This window comes from Carassius gibelio, chromosome B6, assembly GCF_023724105.1.
Source record: "Carassius gibelio isolate Cgi1373 ecotype wild population from Czech Republic chromosome B6, carGib1.2-hapl.c, whole genome shotgun sequence".
Classification (NCBI taxonomy): Eukaryota; Metazoa; Chordata; class Actinopteri; order Cypriniformes; family Cyprinidae; genus Carassius; species Carassius gibelio.
The window spans coordinates 13,307,948-13,330,003 of record NC_068401.1 but is presented as its reverse complement, the minus strand read 5'-3'; the positions used below and the strand labels follow the sequence as shown (position 1 = coordinate 13,330,003).

Genomic DNA, 22,056 nt, shown 5'->3' with positions numbered 1-22,056 from the left:
ATCGAACACAAAGCACATAAGGATCTTATCATAACGTTTCTTAATGTATTCATCTTTCCTGATGCAGAGAGAAGATGGCTTTTTTTACTAGACCAAGATTCAACATCCCGCCTCTGCCAGCCGATGACGTGTGAGCGCCCCCTAGGCCACGCTATCAGATATGAAGAATTTGTCTGTTTTTTTGTATTCATGCCCATGAAGTAATTAGAACAAAAACTTAGTTATTTCAGCACAAATATGCAACATTCGAACAACAGAAAGCTGTACAAAACAAGCGTGTGTGTGTGTGTGTGGTTGTGCGTGATTGTGTGTGTGTGTGTGTGTGGTAGTACTAATGAACACGTACACTTATATTTTATGTAATTATTGACATCTTGGCAACTTTTCCTGCTTGTTTAAAGGAGGAAATTATTGTTTTATAAAAGAACAAAGCATCTTTTTACTCCTGTATGATATACTTCTGATATTTCGATGTCTGCGCTTACTTAAGGCTGGAAGACGGGAACAAAGTCAGTTTAGACAAATTCACTGTACTGTAACTTATTTTATAGTACTTTTCCTTGAAGGAAATAAAAATGCTCCTTGCTTTTTAATGTATTTTATAAAGCTTCAAACAAACAGCACTTACTGTAAGTGTTTCTTGACGTACAGTAGAATGGAAATTTTGGCTGATTTTGTTTCTGTTACCTGATTCTCTAAAGTTACCTACAATGTCACTTTTTTTATCCACTTTTGTTGCAGTTGTCATTGTCCCTTGTGCTGTTATTCTATTAAAATTATTAATATTATTACTTGTACTTTTCAAGATATAGACAAATATAATTTTTGTATGCTTCCTGTAAAAACGTCTGCAGTGTTACCTTTCTTATGAAGATAAAAGCATTAAAAACGTGAAAGTGCAGCTGAATTTGCGAAATGATCTTTCAAGATCAATTCGATTGTTGGTTTGGTTTATTATATTATGTCAGGTTTATATGATTCTCCTCCCTCAGATTTGTTTTTTATTTTTTATGTAAGTTGTCCAGAAGGTGGCGTATCAAACCTGCTTCTGTGTTCAGATGTTTTGGTGGCGTTTTAGGACTACAAAACTGCACACAGTAATCCTTAAATACATAGTTATTACACATTCTGCTTTGCAATGCCATTTCTTTTACGCTATGCAATATTTAACAGCAGGACTATTAATGAACCATTACTTGGAGTGATTAACTTCAGCTAAATGATTCTGGTCCACTGTAGCACACTATTCTGGGCTTTAGATGGCTTTGAATAGAAGCACAGCAAGTTTAGTTCAAATGCATCAGATCTGGAACATTAATGAGGTGGAAATCTTAAAACTAGAAACAGGACGACCGTGCTGTTTGTATAAAAATAGAGCAAAATTACTGTTGTAATCATTAATGATCTTGAAAGCTGCACGGGGGCATAAAACCTCTCATTAAAGAAATTTCCACGGAGAGCTTTGGGGTTTTTTTTTTTTTCTTTTTTTTTTTACTAAAACCACAAATAAGTGGAAACTATCAAATTGCATTCATGTTTCTCCCAACATCAGTCAACTGAAATGCTTTTATAAATAAATCTGTAGTCTGTTGATATTACATATCAGAAATTGCACTAGGGTGTTAATAGCTTAACAGATTGACTGTATGAAAAATCATTAATGCTTCATAAAGCTGCCATTCAAAAGTCTGGGGTCAATGCATTTATTATAGAAAATATATTAATTTAATTAAAGAAATAATAATAATAATAATCATCACCATCTTGAGTCTGACAGCTATTTTCAATATTGATTAAAAAAGATGTTTGAAGCATCAACTGTGGAAAAAATACATTTAAAGGAATATTAAAATGTTATATTTTTTTTTAATTGAAAAAAAAAACAATTGAGCAAAAAAAAAAAATATTTGTACAAAATTTTGGATAAAATAATGGAAGCTTGGTAAGCATTAGAGACTTCTTCCAAAAACAATTACCGTATTTTCCGGACTATAAGTCACACTTTTTTTTAATAGTTTGGCTGGTCCTGCGACTTATCAAAATTAATTTCACATGAACCAAGAGAAAACATTACCATCTACAGCCGCGAGAGGGCGCTCTATGCCGCTCAATGCTCCAGTAGTCTACACTGAAGATATAGAGCGCCCTCTCGCGGCTGTAGACGGTAATGTTTTCTCTTGGTTCTTGGTTCTAAATAAATGCGACTTATAGTCCAGTGCGACTTACATGTTTTTTTCCTCATCATGACGTATTTTTGGCCTGATGCGACTTATACTCAGGTGCGACTTATAGTCCAAAAAATACGGTACAAAAATTGTACCAACTCCATTTTGAACTGTAGTGTCCACATGATGTTATTTTCATCCTAAAGTGAATTTAATATCTGTACAATCTTATCTTTTCCACCACTCTAGGCTCAGAATCTCTGTGCTGTTTCTATCTAGTGTTCTTAACGGGTAAAGCAGCGGTTTGGGGGAGTACTTTGTTTTCCATCAATCAAACTCCTCACATTCCACTGTGTTATGAAATCACAGTGATTTTGGGAAGCCTGGTATGTTAACACTCCTTATCAATTTCCCTTGTAAGTACACACTTCCCTTCAGTGTGTACTGTATTTAATTAGTCCCATGCTCCATCTTCCCTGTCAGTGAAGCGAGTGAAATACAGCCTCACGCACCGCATGGAGATTAATGACATGCTCAGCCACTGGCACAGGCTGAAATACACAGCTATGCTAGGCCTATCATTCTCTATTTCTGCAAGTAAAGCGGTTTTATACAAAAAAAAAAAAATCCCCAGCAGAGACCCTAAAAGTCATGACTCCAATTCAGGCTGCTGCAACACCCAGTGTTGCAAAACCCCCAGTGGCTTTGTTGCCTGAAATAGTCAATAAATGCAATTAAGTAATGCATATGAATTTACTGTTGTAATTTAATGACGTCGTCTTTGTTCCTGTCACGGTCTTACCAGATGGTCACCTCTGGGCTTTCAAAGATTTGTTGTGGTTCGCTGATGTTAACAAGCAGGGATGAGAATATCTGAAAAGCAGGTGACAAACATGGCTCATTCAGGACTACTGGTCCTGTGTTCTGATGGTTCATTCATTTCTCCACAATTGAATGTTCATTTAGTTTTCTGTCAGCAATTACGGTAATGTTTTGGTATGCTTATTGATGCTTTACTTGGATATGGTTCATGCAGCCTTAAAACAAAATAAAGTTTTTTTAATCATAATTAAGTTTTTCAGTGATGATTCTTCGGGCCAAATGGGCCAAAACTTTCTTAAAGTTTCTCCCTGAAGTTAATAAAGTTTCAAAATATATTCATTGTGCTGATCGATGGCCATCTTGGACTTAATACTTACACCTAGAGGCGTGATGGCAGTAATAACAAATCAAAAGTTACCCATGTGAGAAATGTGCTGTTCAATCAGCTCAATGATTAATTATTTAATTAGTATTCGGCTGATCATGTCTCAGAATGTCAGTCCCGGAGATGTGCTTTATGTGAAACAAAACAACTTATTAGGGAAAGCTATAGGCCTGCCTACAGTACATGATAAATGCATCTTTATAGGCAAGTATTTTTATTTAGGTAAATACTGTAAGAGAATATTTTTAATTATAACAGGAAATGTAATTGTTTCTTAATTTAATTTACCCCAGACTTCGTCTTGCATGGCTTTAGTGATGTTTATATTGAGTCCTTCACAGGTGCCTTTAGATACCAAGCTTATGATTTATTAGGCTTTAAGACTTGCCCTGGACCCTCTCACCAAGACTTACAGGAATAAAAAAGGCCAAGGAAACTGGGCTTTTCTGGAGAACAGCTACTATCTCTTTCTACATAAACATTTTCCTAGCAGGCACCTTGCCTCCCAGGAAATAGATTTTGATTTCATAATAGCCATGAAAATAAACGTCAGTATCCGATTTGATTTATCGGGCAAGGTTACGTAGAAAGCTTCTAGACTGAAATGGTCCATGTGGTCATTGCCCGGCAAACCATAATAACTAGAACTGTAGAATGTTGCTAAAAAATTACACATGCAGTAGCCTTTGAAACGAACAATCATAAACAAAAATAAAGCTGGAAAATGTAAAACTTTGAACACATTCTCTCCAAGTTAAAATAATGTTAAGATAACAATTGTTACTCTGTCTAAAATGTATGATAGTTCTGTTTTTCTCTGGAACACAGTTTTGCTCTGAGTGGGAGTGAACAGTTAGAATGTTGGCCCTTGACTCCTAAGGCTTTCTGCTGCTTCTTGCTTCCTTCTGTCAGCATCAGTAGTCGAGGAGGAAGCAATAAGAGACCAATTCTCCCACAGTTCTCCCACCCACCTACACTCTGTGTGACTGGAGTCTTCCTCAGCTACACACAGAGACACAGACCTGCGTTCCATTACGTCCATTTCAACAACTCTACACTCGCTACTAATTAAAACTGCATTTACGGCACACTCAAGTGGGTAAAATTGACTAATGGCCCACATTGTTAAAATATGATGTAGCATATCAATTTGTTTTACAATGGTATGGAAAAGTTCTGTATTAATATCATCAAACGCGCCAACACATTTCAAAGCTTCATCAAGCCTATCGGTTCCTCTCTTTTCCCTTTAAGCTTGATAGTCAGGTCATGATCATGGAAGGTTTGAGTGATAAAGAACAAGAGTTTGTGTCTGCTGCGCGTTCACTGTGAACAGGAAGGCACCGGGTTGGCCGTTAGCACAGGCTGCACAAAGCACACTTGTTTCTGTCTAATTGAATGTAATGGGTTGTGGACAGACCCATTCAGACACACTGGCACAGGACAAGTGCTGTCAGACACATTGCATGAAGGACTTCTATTTGGACCGTCTTTTTTTGACTGTCTCGCATCAAAGGATCAAGAGTTCGGCACACATTTCAACAAAATCTCACTGTTTTATGTTTAAATGATTGGCTGACTAGAATGTGAAGGTCAAACAAATATTAGTAAATGTCATTTATTCGATAAATAATAAGTATTATATATTACTATTATTATTGTTATCATTATTTAAAATCATTGTTATTTGTTTCACCCTTATTTTAACTGTCACGATCCCGTTTAAGAGAAAAAGGTTCAAACAGGTTTCCACAAACAAAAGTTTCTTTAATAAAACAAACTCAGGTAATCCACAATACGAGAAGGCAACGGCATGTCCACAAACAATACCAGACAACAACTGAATGAAAAGGAGGAACTTAAATACACAGGGCGATGGAACTCAAATGAAGAGCAGGTCATGACTCGTTAATTAGAAACAATAGTAACACACAAGCAGTGGCAAACCTGAACAAAGGAAAACAGGCCAGAGTTAAAACTAATGAAAACTACCAAGAATATTATGTATAGAACCTAAAATAGTAAAAATAAGGATGGTTAATATTAATAATTAATTGTTAATAATAATAAATATTATTATTTATAGAAATATTATAAGCATGTAACATTCATTATTTGTTTGACTCATATTCTAACACATAAATATATCTGAAAGTAATATATTTGTCATAATTCATGCTTAAATTATGTTTGAAATGTAGCCACTTTGCGTGAATGTTTGGCAAATGTTCTGTACCTATGATGAAGTTGTGTTGCCACAGACATATTTGTGCTATAGTGGGAGCATGAGCTGCATGTGGCATTTCATCTCAAAAAAAGAGAGAAAAAGAAGATAATCTTGAGACACTGTTGTGTTCTTCTGTCTGCTATTCATTCTAGACTCCAGTAAATCTGAGAAGATCCCTTTGCCCCTGCCACTGACTCATTGCATCATAGTGTGGGAACAGTGTGGCCCGTTTCTGCCCTTTTGCATCCTTCCCCCCTCTCTCCCACTCAGCTGGACATCTCCAAAGGAAAACACCCCACGCTGCTAACCTCTTGATGAAAATCTCCAGAGAATAGGTTAAAGAGACTATTTTACAGTTTCGTAACATATTTTTTTTTCTTTCAGTTTTCAGCAGCCATTACTCCAAATTTATTTTAGAAGTTATTTTAATATGTTGATTTGGTGCTCAAAAACATTTCTTCTTATTTTTCAGTATTGAGGACCGTTCTGCTTAATATTTTTGTGAAATACTGTGAAACATTTTTACTGGTTTGTTTGATCAACTAAAACTATCCTTGCTAGATAAAAGCATAAAAAATAGAAGTTAAACTTAAATACATGCAGAAGTGGAATAATAATAATAATAACAAAAAAAAATTTTTCAGTTAAATGATTATGATATGTATTGAATAATAATATAGCTTACAGTTAATGTCTGCAAAAAAAAAATTTGAAGGACTACAATTGGAAAGAAAAACAGCAGAGTTTGACTTTCCCCATCGATGGGGTTGTTTCTCTGTGGGCCAGAACAAAATGCAGGGAACGCGGGCCAGCTGTGGTTAGGCTACAGTCAGGGAAAGACGTTAATGCGTTACTCTTCTTCTGATGTGGCCAGCTAAAGCGATTCTGTGCTCTGGATAGCCACTCGGGTCTGGAGCTTTCTTGTAATATAATTCTATCAGTTTGTAAAACACTGCTGCACATTCATTTATATAAATATTTGAGTAACCACTGTGGCTGAATATATATAAAATAGACCTCATTATTTTACGATGGAGTGATTCATACAAAACGTTCGACGTGTTTTTATTTCATTTTGCAGCTTCTATCTGGAAATACTAGCTTTCTTTCTTTTTTTTTTTCAGCAAGAATGATTCAAGGATAAAACTACTCAACCAAGCTTCACAAACGGACAACCACAATGGAAAACAAGATTTCGTGGCAGAAATCAAAGCCACTGTAAATCAGATGATTTAATTCCACACTACAGGTGCCAAAACCTTTCCTGGTGTTTGGTAGCTTTTCCGAAAATTATGGCTGAGCTCACAAATGGAATCTGAAACTGAGCATTATACACAAACTTGCAATAACACCAGAGTCAACTGTGTTCCCTCACAGAATAAACCCTTTAAGCTCTCATAAGAATCTTTGAAAATATAACATTCTTTAACATAAATGTCACTTTTATGACATGAATGATGTAAAAATTGTGCTAAAAAAAAAAGTGCTAATGAATGTAGGTATTGATTTCTTCTGTAATAATCAGACAAATATAGAATCTGCGCAGATAAGTGAAGACATTAAACCACTGAAAAACTATTTCTGCTTTTCCTGCAGGAGAAGTGGAGTTAGTTGTCACAATTTTTACTGCATTTTTCAGGGTAGGATTCATTCATTCACAATTCCTAAGTATACACACACCTTGAATGTTTGACTACAAGAAAAAATAGCAGAGAAAGTTGTCATACTATATGAGGTAAGCTGTCACGGTGGAACATGCCATTATTGAAAATACAATAATAGGCTTCTTAACTAGATTTAAAAAAATAATGCGACAGTAAAAGTGTGATTTTGATTGAAAACCTATATTTTTCATGAGATTCTGCCCTTGTGGCAACTTACTGGTGTGACAACTAACCCCAGTCTCTTTTTCTGTTCCAACCACACAATTAATTTAAAGACACAGTTTGCTGATTCATATTTCATCTTTCATTCATGTTCTTTACTTTTTTGAAATCTACTGTGCACACATTTTGAAATAAAGCAAAAATGTTGTCACTGTGCACGAGGTCCCAATATTTGTACCCGATCTACAAAACGTATGGTGCACATTTCCACCAACCCTCGAATCTTGTGAGCCCCTTTGCTGATGCTCTGTGGCTAAAACCCCACCGAGCCCCTCTGGTGGCTTCTGGCATATGATCAGCATCCCACCATCTCTGAACTCCAACTCTGCCATTTAAGCAGCCAATGTGGTAAGTGGTGAACTCTCATCTAGAGAAATGCTCTTTGTATTTACCCAAGTATTTGTTTTTGCAGGCTGGCACAAACATTGGCAGTGTTCATCAGAAGCTTTGAAACAGCTGTGACCTCAGATAAAAATGATAATAACCACTTGGTCACAGCCATATAACATAGGAATTGTTTATTTTTGTTATACACTGGGTATAACAATGATATCATATGGCTAATGTTAACATTAAACCAATTTTACATTATTACATTGTTAAACCAAACACCATTCCTATACCATAAAGACAATCATTACCATGAAGACACTTATAATGTTACCAAAGATTTCTATTTGAAATAAATGTTGTTCTTTAGAGATTTACTATTCCATTAAAAAAATAATAATCCCTGCACAAAAATGTAATGTTGTTGTAATAATAATAATAATAATACAAAAACTAAAACAGTTAAGCAGCAACTGTTTTCAGTAGTCAACAATACAAAAAAATCTCTGAAAAACACTAAATCAGCACATCAGAATGATTTCCAAAGGACTGTGTGACACTGAAATCTAATGGCTGCTAAATATTCGGTATAGCCAATACAGAAATGTTTCACAATAGTTTTTTTTGTGAACACCTTACTGAGAAACTTTTGAACAGTGGTGTGGTGTTGTTTTTAGTTCATTAGCACATTCTAGAGAGGCAATATAATGTGAGCCCAGCATGATTGGATCTTGCTTCCTTGCTGTTGATTACAAGCACTTTTTTTATACTTTGCTTTTATCGTACAGGGTTTCCCACAAGCATTTCCTTCAATTCTTTGGGCACACCGGATGCAGGTTAATGAAACACAAGCAAGGAAAATGTGTGAAAACTCTGAACAGACCTCCTTCTTTCAGTAGTGGTCAGGCACTGGCAAACGGCAGTAGATCAAAGGTAGTGAAGGAAAACAGAGGAGGATGTTTCTTTCATCGTCTATATCCCTCATTCCCCAAAAAACAACTGCCATTGCCTGCAAATCATTCCTACAAAGGTCTCCAAAGAAGTCAAAAGCCTCTTTAAAGCGTCTTACAGCATAGGTGACTTGCATATTAATTTAGGTAAATGCTAGTCAGTCTGGCTGGACTTCTTTACTTTCTCAAGATGGGGTGGGATGTTATGCAATTGAGACACATGCATGGTAGGGGTGAGTGGTGGCTGTTATGCAATTGTGTACATATGGGTTGGGTGCATATGTATGTACTGTATGTTAGTGGGGAGGTGTGAGGAGAGGTGAATTATTGACATATGGCGTGGTTACTAAAAAGATTGCTTTTATGGACTTAATATACTTTTGAAATACTATATTTTATATATGTAATATTGAAATCTAATATGAAAAATACATAATATCTAATATATGATTATTATTATATTTAATATGTATCATAAAATGTTTTATTTTAGACTGAAAGTATAGATCGACCCATATAAATGGTTTTGTGGTCCAGGGCCTCATATAAGATGCAATAACCTTTTTTTACATGAGGCTGTTTATCAGACTCCTATGACAATAACATTGTATATTTTTGAAAATAAGGCATTCAATAACTGACTAATAATCTTTTCTTTGCCATTAAGGAGAAATTACAGAGCCTAATAATAGGAGCCTGGTAGAAATGCACATTTAAAAGTAAAAAAAAAAAAAAGAGAGAATTTTGCATCTGAAGTCTTCATACATATATATAGCCAACTTACCAAAAATATTGGTTATATCATTTCTCTAAATGTGTGGGCTGATTTAAATAACCGACAACAACTAAGGGAAAAATTCTCTCAGCCTTTGGCATCAAGTGTATTACTACCTGCCAACAATTTTGCTGAAGTGGTAGGAAATAAAATACCATATACTGTAGGCTGCTCGTGAAACCACTTGCAAGCCCCATTTACACATAGTCAAACTATGGAATGAAAAACAATCACATGCAAGTAACATTATGCAGAACGATAGGTTTGTACAATAATCAAACTGTCAAGACAAGGCAGGGCCCACAGCCACCAAAACTGCACTTGACAAGTGTACTTGATTTATGCTGTCAGTTAGCACACAGAAAGCTTTTTTTAAAACACAAACAAGTTTTATAGTTGCAGAGATGTTTATTGTGTGGTTAGCACTGCAGAGTAAGGTACACTGCATTGAACTAACGATGCACATTTAACACACAGAGTTAGCCGCTATGCTAACTAAGCAAGAATCTGTCATTTGGAACCCATTAGCTGATTTAACACCCTGCTGTGCTGAGGAATGTCGTATTTACCACCAAAATTGGCAATGCAAATGCTTTAAAACAAGTTACGTTCAACATAAAGCTGAATGTTTTTTTTTTTTTTAGATGAACTATCTGCCACTGAACGCTAGCAAGATGGTTGTATTGAAACATTTAGCATTTTCTCAATATTGCTTACATGCTGCTCATGAAACTATTTAAAAATTTTTTTAGGAGAAATCATAATATTTAATATGGCTTAATGAATAAGAATGAAAGAGCCAAATGATTAATTTGAGGCGCTTAGGCAATGTCTGTTTGTTTACTCTGAATGTGCATAGCTGGACCAGGGTTTTTTTTGTTGTTGTTGTTGTTGTTTTTTTATATGTGTGTGTGAGATTTGCGTAAAATGTATAATATATATTACTGTTAGTTAATATAGAAACAGTTTGGGCTCTTTGTATCTGTAACATAAAAACAGTATTCCAATAGCTATATAATTTAAACCTGGAAATGAACTGAATTGTAAAATGTGAGAATTTTTTTCTCACTTTTAATTCAAAATGCTTTTAATATAATTTGTATGGAAAACCATATCCATATTCACATACTGTATACCTGCCCAGGAATGCAATACATCTTACTTCTTCTTATGCAATATGCAGGTTATCCAAAATCTAATTTAAATATGTAAATAAATGGATTGGAAAATTATTTTACCCACTTTTCATTCAAAATCCTATTAATTTGTACAAACTGTGTACTATATTAGAAACTAATACCATTTTGACTAATGGTCTGAGTTTTGGACCCCGCTGTATAACACTTGTTTGCCTCTCATCTGATCTCACATACAGTATGTCAGCATGTGATTCAGCACCGCTGCTGTTTCCTTTAATATTTTTTATTTCATCTCCCTCCGACCAATCCAATGGTCCTTTTTTACTACCTGCTGCCCTCTCTTTGATTATCTTCATCTATTCCTGCCATAATCCAGTAGTTCACTTCTGGGATTTGTCCTGTTTCCATTTCCCAGACTCTAAACAAGTGACACACACACACACACACACACACACACACAAGTTACACACGTATTCAGTAGTCATGGAAACCCTGTCCTAGAAGCACAGGCATTATTAACTGAGAGTGGGTGTTTGAGGGAAGAGAAAGTCTGAGTTTAGTTACTGTTATAATACAGTGCTCTTTTCCTGGACAAAAATAGAGGAATGCATACATACAGTACAGTGTTTTATTACATAACACACTATATGTTAAACCGCTGAATACTGATAGTACTTTCAGTTCTTTCATTAGACCAAAAACTAAAATTACATTAATGCAGTTATTTTGGCATACAAAACATAGGCAATGCAAGATTATATCCAGTTCCAACACTGTGACTAGTCAAAGTTACACCACATATAGAACTTGATTAATTGGTAAAAGTTAGTCATCTGAACAACTTTAAATTAAAAGTGCACTTTAGGTGCTAACTTTTCAAATAACAAGAGAAGACATCACAAATGCAAAGATCACAGCACAACCACTGGTCTCCATGCGTCTGTTTGAGCAGTATTACTCCATTGGACCTGTGCAATGGAATAAGCTATATGTAATCCTTAATTTCCTGTTCCTGTTATTCAAGCTCATTTAATTCAGTGATCCAATAGAACCAGTAATAATTGGTACTTCAAAACAGGATCCTATTTAAAGCTAACCCACAGTTTACCTGATTAGATGAACAATACAGCATTTTTACTGATTGATTACATAAGCATTCTGACAGACAAAGAGTAAACTACAAGCAGTTTTCAAATGAACCTTTATGTATGTATATATGTGTAAAAATGGCACTGATTGTATAATTATTTGTCAAAGGCAACTCGAGGGTGTTGCTGATTCTGGACTCAGGGTCACATTGTAACAGATGGGAACATGCTTGGTATTCAGAATGGATTTCTTCTTTGACCTTTAGATGTTAACTCAGAGGAACACACTCTGAGGTGATTTAAGACTTTGGTAGTAAAATGAAGCATGATTTAAACATTCCCTACAGTTTAAGAGCAAATGCTGCAGTTTATTTTGTCCGTATTATAATCAGCAGAAAGGTCAAACAAAATGGTAAGACACAGCATAAATAAATCTATTCAATCTGATTTTCTAACAAAATGAGTTGCTGTGTTTTCAAGCTTTAAGATTGTTCTAGCTAAACAAACTTTGGTCCACTTTAAAATGTTAATGTAAAATGTGAGCATATGTGCACTCTTTTGAAAGAAATGAATTTGTTCAGCAAGGATATATTAAACTGATCAAAAGTGACAGTAGATGTTACAAATGATTTCAATTTCAAATAAATGCAGTTTTTTTTTCTCCCTATTATTCATTTTGATGACTTTTATTTAAAGAATCCTGGATCCAGTTCCCACAAAAATGTTAAGCATTAATTTTAAACCTCAGCTTTGACGTCACATAAATAAATACTTTTTAAAATATATTGAAATAGAAAACAGTTACTATAAACTGTAATATTTCACAATATTACTGCTTTTAATGTATTTTGATCAAATAAATGCAGCCTTTGTGAGCATAAGAACCCCAAACTGTTGATTGGTAGTATGCAAAAAAAAAAGCCTTTATGAATCTTTTTGAGAACTGTTTTTTAATAACCTAAGCTCATAGGATTGAAACCGCATTTAAATGAAATTAATATACTGACATATTCAATAAAGTCCTGAATTACTGACTTAATAAATAGTTGTGTTGAATCAATACATGTCATTACATAGAAGGTTATGACATCATATGAAATGCACATTTGAATCATGCGTCCATAAACATCTACACAACCTGACAAAGAGTATATAATGTCATTAATTCAGGATTTTTTAACTCTGATCACCCACAAGTCTAAGCTTCTTTTCCGTAGCTGAGCTCTTAACCTCTGTCATTTCAGGAGATCTGAGAAGCTGGCCTCAAATTAATCAAACATCCAAGTGTACAAACAAAAGCTCAGTGGTGAATAGAGAAGCAGAGCAGTCTCCCATCAACACCTTTGGCTTGATCATGCATATATTATCACAAAAAGGTCACATCATCCTGCGACTGCACCCAACGCCAGTGTGCGTCATACTCCAGCTGAACTTTGCCGTTCATTTTACAGCTCTCCAACTCAACTTTGCCATTCTTGTAGGGTTTCATTTTAGGGCTCAGATTCTTCCCCAGCTTCTCAGCGAGACAAGCCCTGGGTGAATCTGGTCTGACCACTTGCTTCACTGATTTGTCCAGGATTCCATTTGTCTTGCTGGGTTGGTGCGGTCTCGATGTATCAGACGGTGCTTTATTCCTAACCTGAGCTTCTTCTTTAGTGGCATCGGACTTGACTTGTTGCGATCGGGTTCCAGATCCAGTGGAACTTCCCACTCCTCCTCCAGTACCTCTGGAGCCATCTGTTCCCACGGGGGTGGCACAGATTATTGAATCAGTCCCACTAGAGGGGCAGTACTCATCCAGGTCATCAGCTAATGTGTCCAGATAGCTGCCAATGGAAATATTGTCCAGCTTGTCATGGGGGTCTTGCAGACTGCCCCAGCTGCCCCTCCAGGAGGTGTCGGGACCCTCGCCTAAGCTGTACTGGCTGCTGGTCAGGCTGCTGCAGCGGCTGGTGAGCGCACCACGCTCTTCCAGGAGCCATTTCACTGCCTCGATGCCCTCGTGAAGTGCTAGCAACTGGTTCAAGATCTTGACATCTGCTGCTCGTAGATAAGCCTGGGCAGAGGAAACACACATGGACATCAATACATTTTTTAACAATCGTAACTGGTTAAACAAAAGTACATAATACACTTTTTAAAATAAAGGTTTCTTCATTGGAATCTTTAGGGGCTTTTTGCACCTGAAGAAACTTTTTAGTTCCTAGAACTATTGGCAGAAGTATCCACTTTTGGTGTGTCTGCACCACAAGAACTAGGAATGTGTTTAGTTCTAGGAACTTTGTTTGTTTGTTTGTTTGTTGTTCTATAGGAATTATAAGTGACGTAAGTCTACACTGATTGGCCAAACACATTCTGTAGGAAACACCGGCTACCTGCCATTTTTAAAAAGCTATGAAAAAATATTTAGTCTACTAACATGGAAAACAGTACTAATGACGTTTAGCTACTTGTTTGCAGCGTTGTGTTCTTTTATCAGCCTTAATGATATGTAACACTGAAAGTGTTCATAGATTTAGTCAGATTTTCATGCTCTTTCAATCATGTGAATTGTACTTTTACATTCCATCTCTACGTTTGTAAATGGCCGCTTCAGAGTTCCTGCTGCTGCTGCAAATGCAACCAGGAAAACAGCTGGTTCTCTAGGAACCACCATGCTGGCGAGTTCCTAAAACTACATGGTATGAAAGCCCCTTATTGTTCCATGAAGGACCTTTAGCATGGTTCTTTGAAGAACTTTCCACTGAAAGGACCTTTGTGGAACCCAAAATGGTTCTTCTATTGCATCGCAATGAAAAACCTCTTTTGGAACTTTGATTTTTAAAACTGTATGAAGGAATAGAACACCCAAATTATTATATCTTTTTTTGTCATTTCATGCATATTTGCATCTGCAGAGTTTGGTCCCAAAATGCGCTAAATGGCATTTAAAAAAAAATAATAATAATTTTTACCAAAATCAGTATTATATCTGGTCAGTATTGAAAGGTCAATTTTTAATTTTACGCAGAATGTGATATTCGCAGAGTTATTAGGTTATGTTTTCTCCTTCTTTTTCCACACGGCGACAAACACCAGTCTTCCTTTTTTGCAGAATGCAATTTATCCTCTCAACCAATCACAATGCACCATTTCAGGAACTGTAAACTGTAACAACCAATCACAGCGCTCCATTCCACGCACTCTACACCGTAATGGCGACGATTTGAATAGACCCGGCATCCTAGTTTTCCTCATCTACTTTGTGATCAACAAAAAAGGGCTGGATGATTAATCGCATGTGATTGTCATGAGCATCACATCAGTAAAGCCGGTTCTGTGATTAATAGTACGGGTAAATCTCCATCATGTGCTTTCAGATGGAAATTATTCAGATGCATTTAATACACAGAGCTGTAGATCACTGACAAGCTACGCTATATCACGTTCATTAATCACATTCGATTATGAATGTGATATCGCGTAGCTTGTCAGTGTTAGTGATTTTATTAATGCCATTTATGTTTTTGTTAATACAGCACATAGCACTAATCAACCAAATGAATGTAACATGGCAAAGATGAATGCACTTTTGGAAGTGTCATTTTGGAATTTCTGTGGTCTAATGTGATATTGTTGTTCATGTTATTGCTCATGATGATTTTTTCTTTTATTGCTGTAATTAATTTATAGCATAAACAAGATGACCTGCTGAATTCATGTTGGAAGCGATGACTGATGAATGTATTTTTAGTCCAGTGCCTGTATAAGATTATTATTGACCAAGTTCAGAGGTTGTTATACAGTATGTGGATCAACTTACTATGTTGTGTATTTTCATCAGTTTCAATATGAAAAATAACTTTCATATCGATTCAATGGATTTATTGCATTCTGAGAAAAAAACTGTTTTTTTAATAATAAATCTTTGAAAATCAAAAACTTGAATTTGTAATGTTATTATAACATAAACTGCTATATGTGAAGGTTTGAAACAGAAAATAGTGGTTTTTAACTTGCCACTTTCTTGTTAAAGAAAACAAATTTTTACTCAAATTAATCAAAATGGATTTATTAACTCTTCATATATTGAAATGTGCTCAATTTCAATATTTAAATAATATGAATTATTTGATTTCCTTACACAAAACTACTGAATGTCTCTAAAAGACTTGGAATATGAACATGGTACTTTTTTGTCATTTAGGAAGTGTAACTTTAATAAATGTTGTAAATGCATTCTGATTAGTGCTGATTGTTGTTTTTAATCTGAGGCTCACAAGCATGACTGGAGTCCTGTGCTGACTGCAGAGCCGGAGGTCCATTACTGTAAATCCTGTTGAGAGTTATAGATCTTCCTGACAATATCCATTTCTGTCAAGCACTCTTCTCTTCCTGTTTCCCACAGCAAACGGGTCAATCCCAATGGGCCAATTCATCTGACACATCTAAACTTGATGTCTAAATAAAAGAAAACCTTAGAAAAAGAATGAAAGGACTTCAAAGGGCAATTAATATTAATATAATCTGCTTTAAAGAAAAAATGTATCTAACAAAGTTAATGAAGTATATAGATAGATAGATAGATAGATAGATAGATAGATAGATAGATAGATAGATAGATAGATAGATAGATAGATAGATAGATAGATAGATAGATGTTGTTATATATATGCTCATCATTCACATCACTAGCTTCCTCTTGGACTTCCTGGGGCAAATCAATAGAGAGTGAAAATGGATGCTATTGATTCTTTAATTGGTCTTTTGACTTAAAGCAATATATATTAGATCTTTCCTTCATCATTAGATCCTGCTTTTGGAATGCATTCTCATTTTATGAGGTATATCTGTCAGACATTTCCTTTAGAAGTATATTATGAAGCTTCCCTTGGCAGCAGAGAAACATTTTTGTCAGCAAGTTAGACATTTTCCACATGTAATATGATATACATAGTCCTGAACTCTTCTGACTGAACGGCTCTCTAGCCCATAAAACAGAGCCCATCAAATAGTCAGTGCTTCCTATGAAAGCCACAGTGCTTTTGCTCCAACAATCCCTGATGGATACTGCCCTGTCTGCACCCCATCAGCTACGGTCACACAGCGATTCTTAAAGCAACAGTCCACCCAAAAAAGGAAAATTCTGTCTTCATTCACTGGCCCTTAAGTCGTTCCGAACCCAAATGACTTACTTCTGTGGAACACATTGGAAACTGACTCAGTCACCATTCATTTTCACTGCATCTTTTTTCCATACGGTGAAATTAAATGATGACTGAGCCTGATTCTGACTTCTCCTTCTCACACTGGTTTAGAACAACATGACGGTGAGGAAATTACATTTAATCAAACTTCTGACATATTGTGACCATTTTTGATTAAAGGGAAGATGTTTAAATGTGGATAACGTGCAAAATCCCAATAGATTCAGGACCAGCGTGAGACCAGGATGGGATAAATCAGTTTAAGTGCACTGAGCCTGCCATAAATGGACAGTATCCTATACATCCAGGCTTCTGTGTAATTTAAAGGCCATAGTACACTGCTGACGTCAGCCATACTAATTACAGTGCAAAAAAACAAAAGAGAACATTTTGGTAAAAGAGAGCGTGGGATACAAAAAGAACAAATGAGGCAGTGAGGGGGGAGGGGAAATAAAGCAGAATTTAGAAGGCAAAGACAAACAATCATTTTGACACCAAATAGGGCAAGATGAAAATACATAGAATGAGATTGAGAGAACAGATTGTAACAACTCTGCTCTGGTGTGGGTTGGGTTCATGTTTCTGAGACTAATGAACCCACTCGTAAATATTCTCCCTGTCTCAGCACTGATGTGGTGAGTGCTGATCTGGCTGTGCCCAACTCCAGACTGTCTGCATCTACTATATATACGCATTAGGACCCGGATGAATTAAACATACACTTCTGTTCAAAAGTTTGGAGTCAGACTGGGATAATTTGAATCTTTTTGTTCCATATGTTCACCTAGGCTGTATTTATTTAACCACAAATACAGTCAAATAATGTGAAAGATTACAACTACAATTTAAAATAACTGTTTTTCTTATTTTAAAATGCATTTCTGTGGTGGCAGAGCTGAATTTTCAGCAGCCATTACTCTAGTAGAAATCTTTCTAATGTGCTGATTTGGTTCTCAAGAAACAAGAAATTTAAAAACTCTGAAAATGTTTACAGTTGTGTACAGTGTCGAGTTTCTTTAGACATCAGTTCAAATTCTAAGCGGTTTAACTTAAATAACTTTTCTGCCTTGAGGATGTAGTGTTTTGTTTATCCAAATAACTTCAAGTGACAACAATTTTAAAGGAACAGTTTACTTTAAAATCTAAATTTAGTCATTATGCCATCCCAAACCCATGTGACTTTATTTTTATTTTTTCATGAAACACAAAAGGAGAAATTCTGGAATATGTACTGCTTATCGACAACTGACTGGAACTTTCAAGCTTTGGAAATGACACAAAAACACTTTAAAATTATTACACACACGTTGTCCAATATCTTTGAAACCCCATGCTTTGATAGCTCAGACCATTATTGTCATTGTTCACTGACAATATTCCCTTCCAGGGATCTGGACAGGATCATCGAGTCAGTGCGCTGAAGTCGAAAACTGGATCAGTCCGAATTCAGAACAAATAATTCAGACCGTTTGTGTGAACTGAATCAGCCAATTCTTTTTAAAGCTTTAAACCCCCAGTCGCCATTCATAGTAATTGCACAGATTCTTCTAAATTTACCCCAGTTTTCCACAAGTAAAGAAAGCAATATTGGTTTGGAGCGACATGAGTGCGAGTAAAGAATTACTGAATTATCAGACATATTTCTGGGTGAACTATTTCTTAAAATAGGCCTCATAAAATGCTAAATAAATGAAAACAATATCATTGTAACCCCATGCAATACAGTGCAGTGTTGCTGCAATAATAGTATGTAGCTTCATTCTTCCACACGAGCCACACAGTGACCCACAGACTCTCCTTAGGGAGAACATTCCACAGTGTCTGAGGCTCACACTGGAGATCCTCAAAGCCAGAAGAATTCCATTTTCCCACTCCTTAAAACCATAGCTCATACGTCCTGTGTTCTAATCCCTGGAATTCTGGAGAGCTCATTTTCCATGCTTTGGTGTCCTCTGTGTGTGTGTGTTAAAATGAATATATTATAACTCCGTGGTGTATTTACATTGGCACAGCAATATTATGACATTAGCATTCAGTTTATGGCAATAAATACTTTCTTGATTGTGATGAGGAGGCTTTTAAGCATACACTCGGGTATGTGAAGAATGTTGACATCGCCATTTTTGGCATGGCATCACAGTTTACACACTTTCTGTACTTGTTTGACTGATACACAGCGACACTGACAGGATTGACAGCATCTCTCACATTCAAATACGTCACTGCTCTCTCTTTCTCTCATCTAGCACTACACATGCACTCTATCTCTGCATTCCTTCCTAACCTCTACGTCCTCCCAATCTCCCTTTCAACCTTACTCCTTCTCTCTTTCTCCCTCCATCATTTCCCTTCTCTTCTCGTTCTATCAGACTGGAACAGTCATCTCCCTTTCCTCCATCTGTCAGCACACCATCCCCTGTGTTTCCCATCTGTCAGGCGGGGAGAGAGAGTTGCATTCACCGGGGGCCAAGATGCTCAATGTCATTAAGTACATCTCTCTCTCTCTTTCTTATCTTCACGCAGATCAAAGGTGACATAAACAACAAGCTGTTTGATTTCCTAAATACTTACAGTGTTTTAAAGTCAGGAGTGATAATCATTTTGTAGTGATTATGCATGTCATTTATTCCTGTAGGTGTTTGTTTTTTTAAGTCTACACAGTCTCACACTATACTGGTGCTTGTGAATGAATTGAGTTTGTGTGTGTGTGTGTGTGTGTGTGTGTGTGTTTGTGTGTGTGTCACTAGACCGCAGCAGTCCAGGTCACAATGTCACAGTGTGAGGTTAAAGTTCACTGACAGTTGACTTGCTGTAGCTCATGACTAATTGGGAACAGTGTGAAATGGCATCAGCAGAACACTACAACACCTAATCAGTTCTCTAACACCCCATCTACTCTAAAATTGAGTGCTATTTCTAAAATTACCTGGAAGCCACTATAGTCAAATACAAAGGAATTATTGCCAGGAATTTTCAAACTTTTTGATGATATGTATGTACTCTATGATGATTCCCATATGAGGGATTATTTTTCCAAAAATATAAAAGTGGCTTTAGAAATTTTAATATATGAAGACCTAAAGTATGTTTAAAATATAAAACAAAAAATATTGGCCATAGGCCTATTCAGTTTGCTAAAAAACTGCTAAAAATGGAGCTGTCAAAAGAATAAATACACTTCCATTTAAAAGTTTGACCTGTAAAATGTTTTAATGTTCTTCAAATCTGTTATGATCAGTAAAGAGCACAATTAGTTGTTTTGTTGAACTACAGTATTCCAAACCATACCTTTGCTAAACACATATTTGGACAAAAATGTCAAGACATTGCTTTTAGCACCCTTCACCTTTTTTTTTTATCTGAAACCATACAGGCTTGTCTACACAGATATGGGCTGATGTTAATATCACAGACATATCTGTAGCTAATTAATAACCATGCCTTCCGAAAATCAGAAATGCAACTGGCAGTAGCATGATCCATGACAGCTTTGGGGCCTTTTACAAAGTCTCCCACTCAGTAAAGAGCACCATAGCAACAACATCAGGGTCCATTTGCTTAATGGCGCTGCATTCCACAGGGAAACAAGCTCATTTCCCTAACTACAACAATTCTTTATACAACCGAGGGCGTATCTGCCTCAAGTGTTTGAACTTACAGTATGAAGCATGAACACTGAAATCAGTAGCTAATCTTTCACCAAAACTCAAGCCACTCCTTTTACATCAATATCATAACAGATATGTGGCTGCCAGCAATTCATCCATCCATCCATTAAAAACATTACAGTTTTGCGGTCATGTTTCAACACACTATTTACTGTTTGGCAATGCGGTGAGAAATTATTTTGGTTGATTTAGTTTGTGGAATGTGGGTTGGGACCCTTCAAAATGAGAAAACAACAACAACAACTTGCTGCAGGCTTCTTCATGGGAATTATGTTATGAAAAGACACAATCATGGTCAATATATAAGAGCTTTACACTGGCATTTTTTCTATGGATATGTGACAGAAAAACAAGCACTCAAAAAACCAAGATAATAATTTTTAATAAAAAAAAGGAGAAACAATTTCACCATGTAGCATAACATTCACACACATTTATAAAACTAGCACATATTATACACATTTCATGACACTCTGATGTCAACCTTCATTGATTTTATGCTTAAGATATAGAGTATAGATATGGTTGAGGTTATTACATACAATACAGTTTATAAATCAATAATACATTTGATGGAAGTAAATGAAATTAGTTGAGTTTATAAGTTTAATCGCTATAGAAATATGTAGAAATACCATCTTACCATCTCCATTTTAAGTTTTCGGATCTTCTCATCCAGGCCCTTCGTCTCTGTCTCATTATTGTCTGTCTGATGATGAGAGATCATTTTGTGCTCTTCTCTCATCCACTTCAGGAGCCCCTCTGGGGTCTTTCTCCCCACTTTCAACTCCAGATCCTTTAACTCTGGCACTGATTCACTGGTATTGCTCTCCTCCATGATTAGAAAAAGGATCTGTTTAAAAGAATGGAGAGGAAAAGAAAACCAATTGCTTTGGGTTAAAAAAAAAAAGCTCCTTGAATAAGTTATGAAGCCTCCCACTGATATACAGTATTATGCCTAAAAAATCTCACGCAACACCCTGCGATTATTTGTAAACATATAACAGACATTCAGTATCATTGCTGTTATCCGCTTATGTCTGGTCCAAAAAAAAAAAAAAAACACGTCACATGCGTCAACTGAGCTGAACGCATCGTCACACACGAGATTGTCATACCTGATTAATATTCTAAACATCCACCCGACTGTTTTCTTTCCCAAACGCAGCCTGTGCGATCACCTGAGCATGATGCGAGTCTCTCTGAAGATCGTCGTTCAAAAGCATCCGATCTGCGTGCAGCTGCTCAGACTCCTCGGCTGCGCTGCTGATGCCATGACTGTGATGAGGTAAACTGTTGACGTGACGCTCGGAGACGAAGTCAGGTTTGGAGAGGAGCTCTCTTCAGACTGAATGTCTGTCCTGATGTGCTCGAATCACACGGCTGCTGGACTGAATTCCACCTGCGTGACAGCGAGCGAAGCGCAGAAGTTCAC

At 36.2% G+C, this 22,056-nt stretch overlaps 2 protein-coding genes across 5 annotated transcripts in view; one reads left to right on the top strand and one right to left on the bottom strand.

The window, feature by feature from the left end:
* wwc3 (WWC family member 3) overlaps window positions 1–907 on the top strand; it is a 55,211-nt gene extending 54,304 nt beyond the window's left edge. For all 3 annotated transcript variants that reach the window (XM_052559112.1, XM_052559113.1, XM_052559111.1), the window contains exon 23: window positions 68–907. In XM_052559112.1, the coding sequence (XP_052415072.1) occupies window positions 68–134 (67 nt within the window). In that variant the 3' untranslated portion in view covers window positions 135–907. The remainder of the gene's footprint in view (window positions 1–67) is intronic.
* A 10,386-nt stretch (window positions 908–11,293) lies between these two features.
* Window positions 11,294–22,056, bottom strand: lurap1 (leucine rich adaptor protein 1). Of its 2 annotated transcripts, none has more exons than XM_052559894.1 (3): window positions 21,803–22,056; window positions 21,265–21,474; window positions 11,294–13,823 (listed from the first exon to the last, which is right to left on the bottom strand). In XM_052559894.1, exons 1-3 carry the CDS (start codon window positions 21,845–21,847, stop codon window positions 13,134–13,136), a joined length of 945 nt encoding a protein of 314 aa, XP_052415854.1. In that variant the 5' UTR covers window positions 21,848–22,056; the 3' UTR covers window positions 11,294–13,133. The 2 variants fall into 2 exon arrangements, with proteins under 2 accessions (XP_052415854.1, XP_052415855.1); XM_052559895.1 differs by having other exon boundaries at window positions 21,740–22,055.

Bases quoted from the DNA above. Each gene is read 5' to 3' on its own strand.
- lurap1 (XM_052559894.1), bottom strand. From the start codon at position 21,847: ATGCTTTTGAACGACGATCTTCAGAGAGACTCGCATCATGCTCAG. The intron at 21,475-21,802 runs GTGATCGCACAG...TCTTTTAAACAG, and splicing joins GAGACTCGCATCATGCTCAG to ATCCTTTTTCTAATCATGGA. The intron at 13,824-21,264 runs GTAAGATGGTAT...TCCTCTGCCCAG, and splicing joins GAAAACTTAAAATGGAGATG to GCTTATCTACGAGCAGCAGA.